This window comes from Gracilinanus agilis, chromosome 4, assembly GCF_016433145.1.
Source record: "Gracilinanus agilis isolate LMUSP501 chromosome 4, AgileGrace, whole genome shotgun sequence".
Taxonomy (NCBI): Eukaryota; Metazoa; Chordata; class Mammalia; order Didelphimorphia; family Didelphidae; genus Gracilinanus; species Gracilinanus agilis.
Genome location: NC_058133.1, coordinates 76222874 through 76237234, shown reverse-complemented (window position 1 = coordinate 76237234; position 14361 = coordinate 76222874). Strand labels below are relative to the sequence as shown.

The 14361-nt window shown below is 33.4% G+C and overlaps 1 protein-coding gene across 3 annotated transcripts in view; it reads right to left on the bottom strand.

The window, feature by feature from the left end:
• The window catches only part of XPR1 (xenotropic and polytropic retrovirus receptor 1), a 255578-nt gene that overhangs the window by 69285 nt on the left and 171932 nt on the right, over positions 1 to 14361 (bottom strand). For all 3 annotated transcript variants that reach the window (XM_044676921.1, XM_044676922.1, XM_044676923.1), the window contains exons 8-9: positions 4634 to 4824; positions 4255 to 4434 (exon numbers count right to left, since the gene is read on the bottom strand). In XM_044676921.1, the coding sequence (XP_044532856.1) occupies positions 4255 to 4434; positions 4634 to 4824 (371 nt within the window). The remainder of the gene's footprint in view (positions 1 to 4254; positions 4435 to 4633; positions 4825 to 14361) is intronic.

Sequence of the window (14361 nt, the reverse complement as noted above, 5' to 3'; positions counted from 1 at the left end):
ACTATTTAATTCATCTCTTTCCCCTTCTGTACATAAGGTTCATATGAAAGACTGTCATATGCTTTGCTAAAATCTGGATAATATTTCCCTTATCTACCAATCTAATAGACCTGCTACAAGCGGTTAGCCTGGCATGACTTATTTTTGAAGAAACTTACTTGTGGTTTGGTTTCTTGTGATCTCTCTTTCAAAGATATTCATCAGCTATTTAATAATAAATTTCCCAACTTTGCCAGGAATTTAATTCAGTTGTAGACTTTATTCTCTTCCCTTCATTTAAAACCAAAATATTAGCTCTTTTTTTCTAGTCCTACAGCAAATCTCCCATTCTGCTAATGATAATGACCATAGCTTAACCATCACCTGTTCTAGTTCTTTCAAGACAGTGGTATGCACTTCATCTGGGCCTGGTAACTTGAACACATCAAGGAGTTGTATACATTCACTTACTATCATCCTATTCATCTTGGGTTTCAACCCTCTCTAATTCCTTATTGTTGTGCACTTTCAAGCTGAAGGATAATTTTCATTGGCAGAAAAACAAACCAAAAACAGGCAAACGTGTTGAGTAGCTTCTTCCTTCTGTCTACTGTCAGTCATCTTCAAGCCATTCACATTAGTAAACAACATTCTTACCCTATGGCTGATACTCTTTTCTTTTACAAGGTTATCCCCTCCCTGAAAAAAAACAACCTCTTTAAACCTCTACTTGTTCTTCACAGTCCTCATGAGACTCAATTAAGTCAAAGTTTGATTCTATTCTTTAAAAAAAAAAGGGAGGGGAGGCACACTGCACATTTGGCTTAGCCAAAGACATTTTCCAAGAAATACAAAAACAAACTCTTTACAAAGAACCTTCTCTAAAGAGTTGAATTGTTTGTTAACAGAAAAGAAGGATGTGTTCAAAATACTATAGAGTTAACATTTACTGGAGATCTTTTTGCCTCTCATTGTGAAATATTGAAAATATATTGTTGTAATCTCTCTGAATATTGTTCTTCAGATTGACCTCTTTTTACTCTTATCACTTCACCTGTGTTCACATATTTCTATCAATTCTTCAAATCTGCCATTTCCTTACTGAGCTATTCTTTTACATTCATTTATCATAATTTGCTCATCAATGCCCAATTATTGGTTATGCATATTTTCTAACTTAAACATTTCCCCAATATTTTAACCAACATGAATAATGCTGTTATGAACACTTTTGGGCACTGGGTCTTTTCCTGATGTCAATAATTTTATTGAGGTTGAGTCTCAGAGACAGAATTTTAAGGTATAAGAAATATTTAGTAACTTTTTTTCCTTGCATAATTCCAAATTATTTTCTAGAATGGCTGAGTAAATGAATGCATGGTTCCATCAGCAGTAAGTTAGTGTGTTGTGTTCCTACAAATCCTCTGAACAATAACAGATTCCTTTCTTTAGATATTTTTGTTAGTTCAATGAATGTAATGTGCTAGTGCAGGGCTATTCTAATTTGCATTTTTCTCATCATTATTTTTTTTAATTTGGAGTTCCAAATTCTCATTTCTCTTGATACTGAAATTATTTCATGTGGCTATCATGGTTTGTATTTCTTCTTTTGAAAATTGTATGCTTTGACCACATATCTTTCAAGGTATGGCTTTTAACATCTGTCAATTCTTTATAGATTTTTTTTATCAGGCTATTATCAAAGACATTTAATGAAAAGATTTATTTTTCATCTCATTTTTTCCTGATTCACAGCAACAATGATCTTACATAAAATTTCATTTAAATTATATAATCTAGATTTCTTTTATACTATGGCTTTTGACATCTGGATAATATAGCCATTTGGCATTTATTGCATTTTATGGTAATAAGAAAAAAGTGCCAAACATGTGGCCTATAAGCCTTATTGTAACCCACTACATTCCCAAATGTAGCCTGAACTAGATTAAAATGTAACTGGAAATAATTAACAAAGTAAATACACAATATATTAAAGATAACATTATTATATGGTTTTCTAAGTCAAGCCCATAGTGATCCTTTTCTGTGGCTTGGTGGCTCTAATTTCTTTTTGAGTTTAATACCACTGATGTAAGATGTTAATCTAAATTTAATTTTCATCTACTTGCTTTTCAGTTTCTCAGCAATTCTTGTTGAATAAAAGAGTCTCTATCTCAGTAATTTGTGTTCATGGGTTTTTTTAAACTGTACTGCTACGTGTATTTTTTTCTGGTTCTTGTTTAGCTAATACATTCCACTGGTTTGCTTGGTTTTTAAAAAATTTAGAATCAGATAGCTCTGTTCATTATTGTTTTGTGTTATACCATGAGATCTTATATATATGTACATATATATATATATGTACACACACACACACACACACACATATACACACACATATATATATATATATATATATACATATATATATATATGTATCTTGATATTCTTGCCTATTTGAAGTAGTTTGGTAATTTGGTTATTATAGCACTATAACTATAGTTATTTGAATAGTATTGTTCTAACACTATTAGAAGTCTATACTATATTTTTATATTTATCCTTCATTATCTGCCATTATTTCATCTTTTATACATGCCTTTTAAAACTATATGTTAATCAACAGATTTACTATAAATTTATTGCAGTCTTTTTAGTTGATCAGTCAAGCCAATCAATAAGCATTTATTAATATGTCAAGCACAGTGTGAGATATGGATATACAAAAAGAAATAAAAGACAGTTCTTGTCCTCAAGAAGTTCACAATCTAATATGGGAGACCAACAAGTNATATATATATATATGTACACACACACACACACACACACATATATATATATATATATATATATATATGTATCTTGATATTCTTGCCTATTTGAAGTAGTTTGGTAATTTGGTTATTATAGCACTATAACTATAGTTATTTGAATAGTATTGTTCTAACACTATTAGAAGTCTATACTATATTTTTATATTTATCCTTCATTATCTGCCATTATTTCATCTTTTATATATGCCTTTTAAAACTATATGTTAATCAACAGATTTACTATAAATTTATTGCAGTCTTTTTAGTTGATCAGTCAAGCCAATCAATAAGCATTTATTAATATGTCAAGCACAGTGTGAGATATGGATATACAAAAAGAAATAAAAGACAGTTCTTGTCCTCAAGAAGTTCACAATCTAATATGGGAGACCAACAAGTAAACAGATATTTACAGAGCAATTTACATCTAGGGTAAAGAGAAAATAATTAATATGGAGAAGGTGCTAGAATTAAAAGGGGTTGGAAAATGCTTCCTATAGAAGATGAAATTTAAGTTGACACTTGAAGAAAGCCAGAGAAGTGAGGAGGTGTAGATAAGGAGAAAGAGTATTTCCAGACATGGGGGACAGCCAGAGAAAATGCCTAGAGCTAAGAGATGTAGTGTCTTGTTCATGTAACAGTCAAAGTAGCTAGTTGAATCAAAGAGTATATGACAGATTCAAGAAAACTAGAAAGGTATTTGGGGGTGGGGTTGAAGAGAAAAGGGTATGAAGGGCTTTGAAAGTCAAATGGAAAAGGGAGTCACTGGAGTTTACTATGTAGGGGAGGGTGACAAAGCTGGACTCAAGCTAAGGAAAATCACTTTGATAGCTAAATGGAGGTCAAATTGAAATGGGGGAAGACACAAGACAAGCAGACTCCCAAAGCAGGCTACTGCAAAAGTTCAAGTGTGAAGTGATAAAGGCCTGCAGGAGAGCTGTGGCAGTGTCACAAGAAAATTTTTAGACAATACTCCATTATCTTCCATATCAGAATTTTTTTCTTCGTGTCTTCAAAATTTCCTTTTCAGTCTTCTGAGATTCTCATCTCTCTTGTGCCATCAAACCTTGTTCAGAAGCTCTGATCCAAATTTCTCCAAATAGTCTGAAATCTAATTTCTAAACATCTAATGTGGATATGAAACTATTTTTCAGCTTTACTCTCTATCACAAATTCTAAGACGGACTGGTCATGTTTCTCAAAAGTTCTCAGCATTATGACTTCAGTAACCAATTACTCATTGATGACTAAATCTTTGACAGCAAAATTATTTAAATTTAAAAAATACACACACACATACATATATACACATATATGTAAACATACTTTAATGGAGAGAGATAACTAAATAAAAGTGTATATAAACCACATTTTAAGAGTCATGCTAAAAAAGCACTTTTGGCTTCAACTTATATTTATGCTCTTCCTTAAAATTCTATACCTGTTTTTTCATACTTACCAAAACTTTAAGCAGCCAAAACCGGGACTTGTAGTAGAAGGTTTTGGTGGGGTTGATAAGAAAGAGAACCATAAATCCGTATAGTGCAAGTGGGTAAACTTGTATGGGAATAATGCTGATTGGAGCAAATAAGCATGCCAGCAGGCTCAAGCACCACAATATCCCAAGGAATCCAGCAATCTGTGAAGGAGAGAAGGGGGTAAAATTAATTATATTCCATTATTCAGGTTTCTTTGAATTACCTTTTGTCACAAGAAGAAAATGATAAAAGTTCAATTATTAAATTGTATTTTTGATTAATAGATTCAAATAAGTTGAGAAAATATTTAATATATCTAAACTGTGTTAAAAGTACAGAACAAGGTTTTGTTCTAATTACCTCAAAGAGATGCTGATGGGATAAATTATTGCGGGGATTGAGTTCAAAGATGAGCACATGATTCACTCCAGCTTGCCTCCAACCATAGGTATTGATGGCCAATAGAAAAAGGAACTCAATTAGGAGAAAGCCACCTCGATAGATTCTTACCAGGGGCCAGATTGTCTTATTAGCATCAAGCTTAAATGCACCTAAAGGAATATTAATTTTTAGTGATTAGTGATATAAGGTATAACATTTTTTTCATATATGTCTTCCTTTCCATTGAAGCCACAGCCCTTTTTTCCTTAAGTGTGATTACTACATTTCAACTCTACCATTTGCTACCTGTGAAACCTTGGCAAGGGGTCACAGAGTCTACATGGTCCTCATTTTCCATGCCTATAAAATGAATGGATTAAATTAGATGATATCTGAAGTTTGTTAGCCTAGCATCAAATATCTTCCATAAAATGGACTCCATGCTCACCCTAAAATGGCACTATATTTAGACCACTTTCCTTCTCTCCAACAAAGAGAGTCTTATTTATCTTGTTGAGTTCAGGGACAGCCAGTGGACACTTCCTGGCTTTCTGACTAGTGGCAAGCCACTTAACACAGTTTGCCTCACCTTTATTCTTCTGTCCTAGAGTTGTTACTAGGATAGAAAGTAAGGACTTAAAAAAAATAAAGTTGAGTTTAAATTCCATTTTCTCCATTAAATCAGAACTGACCAATATCGAGTTCCTCTAAACTCCTATCTTCTTCATTTTTAAAATATAATTTGGTGTGTAGTAGTATTGTCTTGAAACATTCCATTTTAAATTTCAATTGTCAATATTTTATTTCCATAAACATAAAGAAGATAGGCTGAGGAAGTTCATTGGTTGGTTAATAAGCATTTATTAGCTGACTATCATGTGCTAGACACAGTGCCAAGCTTTATAAAGAAAGGATAAAAACATTCCCCAATTGACAAATGGTCAAAGGATATGAATGAGCAATTTTCAGATGAAGAAATCAAAGTCTTGAAAAGTCATACAAAATAACGTTCTAAATCAATCTTGATTAGAGAAATGCAAATTAAAACAACACTGAGGTATCACCTCACACGTATCAGATTGACCAATATGGTGGTAAAGGAAAGTGGTAAATGTTGGAGGAGATGTAGCAAAACTGGGGCACTAATGCAGTGTTGGTGGAATTGTGAATTGATCCAACTATTCTGAAAGGCAATTTGGAACTATGCCGAAAGGGCCATAAAGAGATAATAAAAAAGGGGAAAGGATCTACTTGAACAAAAATATTATAACAGTTTTATTTTTTATTATAACAGTTCTATTTTTAGTGGCAAAGAATGAGAAACTGGATGCCCATCAATTGGGGAATGGCTGAACAAATTGTGGTAAATGGTGACAACAGAATACCACAGGGCTATAAGAAATGATAAACAAGATGATTTCAGAAAAAGCTGGAAAGATCTATAGGAACTAATGCAGAGTGAAATAAGAACTGGGGGAACATTTAACCAAGAGAAGTCTTTCCATGCTTGGGATTGACATCCTTCTAACTCACTGAGAGGTTTAAGGCCTGTTGGTTACTCTCAACCTTCTTCTGCCTGCCCAGATGGTTTTACCAGGGTATAGTCATTTCATATCTTATAACTTCTTAGAGCCGCAGGTGAGAGTTAGATAAAAGGTGGACAGTAAAAAGTGGATGAGCAACTATGAAATGGTATCAGCAAGCTCTAATACCAAAGGTACTAGTCTTCCCTGAATACCCTACCTCACTTTTTCTTCCTATTTTTACAGAAGGATATCAAGTGACAAAAATGAATCAATCTTTGTCCTCAGGGAGCTTACATTCTACTAGGGAGGTAATGGCAGGTACACATATGAATATACACAAAATCAATACAAAGCAATTTCATGCAAAAAGTAATAAAATATGTATGTGATGGTTGTGTATGTGTGTACACAAAAGCTGCACATACTGAATTGAGCTTTGATGGAAACAAGGGATTAAAGGGAAGGAGGGTGTACATTCTAGGAATGGGAATTATCCTAAACAAAGATAGAGAGGAAGGAAATAGAATGTCATCCAAAGGGAAGAAGAAAGGGCCAGTGTGTTGGGCTGTGAGCTCAGAAAGGGAAGTCATGTAATCAGACCAGAAAGACAAATTGGAGCTAAGTTGTATTTGATCCAATAGTCAGCAGTCAACCATTAGAGACTATTATTTTGAGGGGAAAAGAGTTTGGAGTGGGTAGAGCTTCAGGCAGGGAGGGAGACCAGTCAAGAAGCTGTGAAGGGATATAAACACACACTGAAAATCATAAGAAAAGAAACTCTAAATTTAAGAAACTGAATAAAGAGAAAACTTGCCTCCTTTCATAAAAAGCTCATTTTCATTAAGACTGATAGACTATGCTATATATTATCTGATTTTTAAAAATTTAAATTAAAGATTTGTTTTTTGTAATATAAAAAGTGTGCTGATTCCCTCCCTGCCAAAGATTAAGGTATTTACTACAAGATGGAATTAATACTACTAATAAAAACTTATGTTTCTATGGTATAATGAAAACATTTCACATTATCCTTGTAATTTGCTAGAGAACAAGCTAATAGATGCAAGACAGCACAATACATGGAGAATAGAACAAAAGCCTTGAATGATTATTTATTTTTTAAAATAGAACTATACATTTTGGAATGTAAAGAGTTAAGTCATAATTTCAGTTTACAAACTAACTTCATGGTATCTTTTTGCTATTTTCTTAAGCTTGCATGCCAAAGACCATAGATAAGCCAGACTTCTACTCATCTTGTTTCTTAATGGATGAACATATAAGAATGTTTCTCAATTCCAGCCCAGGGTTAAAGAATGAGTCAGACTCTACCCACCACCATGCTTCCTTTTTTTTTTTTTTTTTTTTTAATAATTTCTTCACTGTCTCAACCAATATTAAAACTCAAAGAACCCAAAGTATAATTTAAGAATACAGGTAACAGATAATACCTACCAGTTATAATCAATGAAAAAAGAAGAAATTAGATCTAGAAATGAAGAGGGATACCTTAAATGAATTAGAGGAACATGGAAAAGTTTGTCTGTCAGATTTATAAAAAAGGGAAGAATTTATGACCAAATAAGACACAGAGAACTTTATGAAAAGTGAAATAATTTTGATTACATTAAAAAGTTTCTATACAAATAAAACCAAATACAACCAAACTTGGAGGGAAAAAACAAAGTTGGGGGGGAATTTTATAGCAAGTGTCTCTGACAAAGGGCTCATTTCTCAAATATATAGAGAATTCAGTCGAATTTATAATACAAAACAGTCCCCAAATGATAAATGGTCAAAGGACATCATGAACAGGCAGTTCTCATAAGTAGCATTTCTATATATTTCCAAAACATCACAGGAGCAAGAGGTAGAAAGAGAAACACCATTTAAAATCACCCTAGATAATATAAAATACTTAGGAATCTATCTACCAAAACAAACACAGGAATTATACAAACACAATTACAAAACACTTTCCAAACAATTAAAACTAGATCTAAACAATTGGAAAAACATTGATTGCTCATGGGTAGGACGAGCTAACATAATAAAAATGAACATTCTACCCAAATTAATTTACCTATTTAGCGCCATACCTATCAAATTACCAAAAAACTTCTTTACTGAATTAGGAAAAACTATAACAAAGTTCATTTGGAATAACAAAAGATCAAGAATATTAAGGGAAATAATGAAAAAAAATGTGAAGGAAGGGGGGCCTAGCAGTACCAGATATTAAACTATACTATAAAGCAGCAGTCATCAAAACTATATAGTACTGGCTAAGAGACAGAAGGGAGGATCAGTGGAATAGACTTGGGGTAAGTGACATCAGCAAGACAGTGTATGATAAACCCAAAGAGCCCAATTTTTGGGACAAAAATCCACTATTTGACAAAAACTGCTGGGAAATTTGGAAAACAATATGGGAGAGATTAGGTTTAGATCAACATCTCACACCCTACACCAAGATAAATTCAGAATGGGTGAATGACTTGAATATAAAGAGGGAAATTATAAATAAGTTAAGTGAACACAGAATAGTATACTTGTCAGATCTCTGGGAAAGGAAAGATTTTAAAACCAAGCAAGAGTTAGAGAAAATTACAAAATGTAAAATAAATGATTTTGATTATATTAAACTAAAAAGCTTTTGTACAAACAAAAACAACGTAGCCAAGATCAGAAGGGAAACAACAAATTGGGAAAAAAATCTTTATAACGAAAAACTCTGATGGGGTCTAATTACTCATATATACAAGGAGTTAAATCAATTGTATAAAAAATCAAGCCATTCCCCAATTGATAAATGGGCAAGAGACATAAATAGGCAATTTTCAGATAAAGAAATCAAAACTATCAATAAGCACATGAGAAAGTGTTCTAAATCTCTAATAATTAGAGAAATGCAAATCAAAACAACTCTGAGGTATCACCTCATACCTAGCAGATTGGCTAAAAGGATAGAAGGGGAGAATAATGAATGTTGGAGGGTATGTGGCCAAATTGGGACATTAATGCATTTCTGGTGGAGTTGTGAACTGATCCAACTATTCTGGATGGCAATTTGGAATTATGCTCAAAGGGCTATAAAAGAATGCCTGCCCTTTGATCCAGCCATATCATTCTTGGGTTTGTACCCCAAAGAGATCATAGATAAACAGATTTGCATGCAAATATTTATAGCCGCACTTTTTGTGGTGCAAAAAACTGGAAAATGAGGGTATGCCCTTCAATTGGGGAATGGCTGAACAAAATGTGGTATATGCTGGTGATGGAAAACTATTGTGCTAAAAGGAATAATAAACTAGAGGAATTCCATGTGAACTGGAAAGACCTCCAGGAATTGATGCAGAGCGAAAGGAGCAGAGCCAGAAGAACATTGTACACAGAGACTGATACACTGTGGTAAAATCGAATGTAATGGACTTCTGTACTGGCAGCAATGCAATGACCCAGGACAGCTCTGAGGGATTTATGGTAAAGATGCTACTCACATTCAGAGGAAGAACTACAGGAGATGAAACACAGAAGAGGGGCAACTGCTTGAACACATGGGTTGAGGTGGACATGATTGGGGATGTAGACTCGAAACTACCACACCAATGCAACTATCAACAATTTGGAAACAGGTCTTAATCAATGACACATGTTAAAACCAGTAGAAATGCATATCGGCCATGGGAGGGGGAGTTTGGGGGGTGAAGGGGAAAGTAAGAACATAAATCATGTAACCATGTTAACTTTTCTAAAAAATAAATATTAATAAATGTTAAAAAAAGAAGAAATTGAAACTATTTTTAATCATGTGAAAAAAATGCTCCAAATCGCTACTGATTAGAGAAATGCAAATTAAAACAACTCTGAGATACCACATGACCAAAAAGGAAAATGATAAATGTTAGAGGGGATGTGGGGAAATTGTAAACCTAATAATACACTACTGGTGGAACTGTGAACTGATACAACCATGTTGGAGAACAATACAGAACCATACCCAAAGGGCTATAAAACTATGCATAGTCTTTGACTCAGCAATACTACTACTGGGTCTGTATCCCAAAGAAATCAGAGATAAAATAAAAGGACCTATTTGTACAAAAATATTTTTAGCCGCTCTTTTTGTAGTGGCAAAGAATTGGAAACCAAAGAGATGTTCATCACCTGCAGAATGGCTGAACAAGCTGTAGTATATGGTTATAATGGAAAATTATTATGACATAAAAAATGATGAACAGGATGAGTTCAGAAAAACCTGGAAAGACTTTTATGAACTGAAGCAAAGTGAAGTGAGCAGAACCAGAAGAAGAGCATATAAAGAAACAGAAATATTGCACAATGATCAACTGTGATGGATTCAACTATTATTAGTAAAAAAAGTTTCTAAGATAGCCCCAAGGCATGATAAAGACAAAAACAAAAACACACATTCCACAAAGAAGGAATACTGAAATATGACTGCAACAAAGAATGCTATTCTTCACTTTATTTCCTTCATGAATTTTTTAACTGAAGATGTGATATATGCCTTCAGTCATGACATGGGGAATATGGAAATATATAATGTATGAAAGCACTGATATAACCTATATTAGATTAATTTTTGGAGAGAATCTGAATCACAACATGTTAGAAAACAATGATCAAAAACTGTTTTTAAATGTAATTGAAAACAATAAACTTTAATAAAAAAGAAAATGAGGAAATTGATGAAGTATTGCCAATCTATGTTTTAGGGCTTTTTCTGTAGATAACAAGAAAATTGGGAAATTATTTTGCTGCTGTCAGTGTACACACAAAAAAATACTGAATAGCAATCATGTTCTTGGGCTTATCGCTAATGATCCAGTTGATTATGACTAGATATTTAAGTCTTATGTTATGACCTCTCTGACTTTTCTGGCTTGCCTAATAGCTTAACACAAAATAGTGGAGGAAAATGAACAGGAGAACCCGAAGGCCCTGTCAACCACCAAACTATATGGTATGATATTTTAGGATATCTTAAGGACTATCACATAGTTACCTCACTTCATCCTCAAAAGGACTCTGAAATGGAAGGAGCAGGGAACTCCTATTCAGAGAAGTTAAGTGGCACAGACAGTGAGAAGCAACCACTCACTCAATCAGCAAACATTTATTAACAGCTTCTTGTGTATGCCAGGCAATGTACTAAGTGCTGAGGATAAAGGAAAAACAAGCAGATCCTATCCTAGAACAGCTTACATTTTAACTGGGGAGTTTACATTCTTAAGATAGAACAGAACTAGGACCTAGGCTTCCATTAGTTTACTAATTCTAACACAATGACATTCCCATTTCACCCTACAAGTGGAGGAATACACACTCCTGACTAAGCCTAGTCTCTAGACCTAAACTCCAGGTCATTCATTATCTTACCTCATCTGAGACAGTGCCCCAATAGTCATTTCCTCTTTCTTATTACTTTTCCATCTGTCCAGGAGCATGCTCAAGCCTTCTGCTTGACATTCATAAAAAATCCTTTTCTTTACCATTTATCACAACTGGCTATCTTATTTTTTCTAGAAAATTTGTTTATATCCTCTTCTTCCTCACTTCTTTGCAATATGCTCTCTTCATTATGAAAAACCACACTTTGAGAGGTTGTCAATAACTTTGTAATCATCAAACTTAATAGCCTTTTCTTTTCTCCAATACATCTTTTCCTTGACTACTCTATTGCATTTGACATTGCTGACTACCCTGGGGAGAATTGTCTACTCCCCTGAATTCAGCACTATGTACTGTTTCTCTTCTATCACTCTATAAACATTTCTTCACTGAAATTTCATCTTCTTCTCAACTCCTCACAATGGATATTACCTAAGATTGCAACCTGGACTGTTTTTTCTTTTTTAATTGTCTCCTGTGAAAATTCAGTGTCAGTGCTATGACAACCACTATGAAGAAAACAAATACTCCTCTATGAACTTCTTCTTCCGAGGTTTAAACCCACATTTCCAGCTACCCATCTGTGCACTGTCATTTAAGACTCTACAGGTCTAAAACTGAGCTTTTTATGTGACTCTATCCCTACCATCCTGCAACAAAACAAACTTCTGTTCCTTCTGATTTCACTATTTCTAGCCTCATTTAGTGTCTCATGTTCAAAACCTTGATATCTTTTATACCCCTTTGCCTTACTTCTGGTATGTGCTCAGTAAACAAATCATGTCAATTGTATATTATAGTATTTTCCACATTCATCTTCTCTTAATTCCAACTGTCATTGCCATAAGGCCCTTACACTAACCCTCCTGAAATTACACAACAGCCTCTAAATAGGTATATCCATCACCATTTTCAACTTCCTACAATCCATTTTTTATACTTTTCCCTGACTAATCTTAGCAAATCACTCATCTGCTCAATGATCTTCAGTGATTCTGTCTGACCTCTGAAGTTTCTTCTCTTCTGCCTGACATTCAAGGCTTTTTGCAACCTTGCTGCATCTTACTTCTCTCTCCTTGTATAAAATTGTTCATTCTACATGATACTATAAACTCAAGCCAACTTATCCCCAAACTCTCTGTTCCTAAAAAAAACTTTTACTTCTCTCTCTCTGTTAATGCTGTAGTCAATGCCAACAATATCCTTCCTCCACCATTACAGCTGTTAATGTTTAGCCATCTTTTAAAGTCAAACCTCAAAGGTCAGGAAGTCTTACCTGATTTCCCATTAGTAAGAACCATCCTTCTATGACCTCACATAACACTTTATAGCACTAAGGAATTTATGTATCAATATGTATTACGGTGAATTGTGTATGCTATATTCCTTCCTTATACTACAAATTCTACCACGTAGTGTTTCATTTATATATTTTTTAAAGATCCTAGCACACATATTAATAATCTGCACATAATAAGTACTTGATAACTTTATTTAATTTATATTTTAGGATATCAGGATTATGGATTTAGAGGAGGCAGGGACTTTGGAGTCTATGTTCAAGTCCTTTTTACACATGAAGAAAACAAAGTCCTAGGGGTTTGAATGATTTGACCAAGGTCACACAAGAAATAAAATGGTTGAAACCCAAGTCCTTCTAACTTCAAAGTCTGACACATTTTCCACTATACCACTGAGAAAAAGATGCTGCTAAGATTAACAATGTACTTTGTACAAAATACAACCTGTGGATCACTATTACAGTGAGTGGTTAGAGAGGTACACTAGAAATTCTTCAATCACACTTTAAAGTTATGAAAACAAATGGCAAAGGTTTATTTCTTATTTTTTCTGAGGCCATTACAACCTGGGCTGAGGTATTTAAAAAACTAATAAGGAAGAGTAACAATAAAAAAACTAATATGACAATATAGAGTGTAACACTGCCTGAAAGTTTTACTCATTTCTCACTATTCAAATTTAGAAAAAGGCTAAAAAATGAAAAAGAGTAACTCTTTGTAAAGGAAAACTTTATATTTGGAATTATGGGAGGAATGAGTTATTTAACATAAGTGAATGTCCAGATAATCTAAATTTACTCATTTATACATTAATACTTTTAAAATCTGAAATATTTTGAATGGAAATCTTTCTAAAATGGATTACATATTTCCTTGTCTTCTCAAAGTACCATGAACCAAACTGCAACTTCCTTCTGATGATAAAGGGTCACAATTACAAACAAAATTATATCATATTATCCCATTAGCTATTAAGTTATGTAACACTATTTCCCTCTTTTTTAAATGGACTCAGCCTACAAAGCTTTTAGAATTCTTGCAATTATTATATTGTTCTTCTGCCTTCTTCCTTCTGACATACTGTCACTGCTTGCTGCTAGCATCGGCCTGCTTCAAGAAGTTCACCCAATTCCATTTCTAATATATTACATTTATTATAGAGTAGACTGCCAAACTAATAACCAATGTTGTTAGAATTACCTAAAAAAAAAAAGACAGTAAATAGACAATAAAGGAAGAATGGGCTTTCTTTTGAGTAAAATGCATGAGCTTTAAAACATCTATTTAAGCAGTTTATTTCCTGGTTGTTGGTTAAATATTAGAGATTTGAAGCTGCTGAAGAAGTAAACTTTGGCTAAGGGAACTATTACTATATAAAGAAAGTACAGAACTATAAAGAAAAAAGAGAATATTTAACTAGTTATTTCCTAAAGAAACAAGTATACCAAAGTGAATTTAACTAATA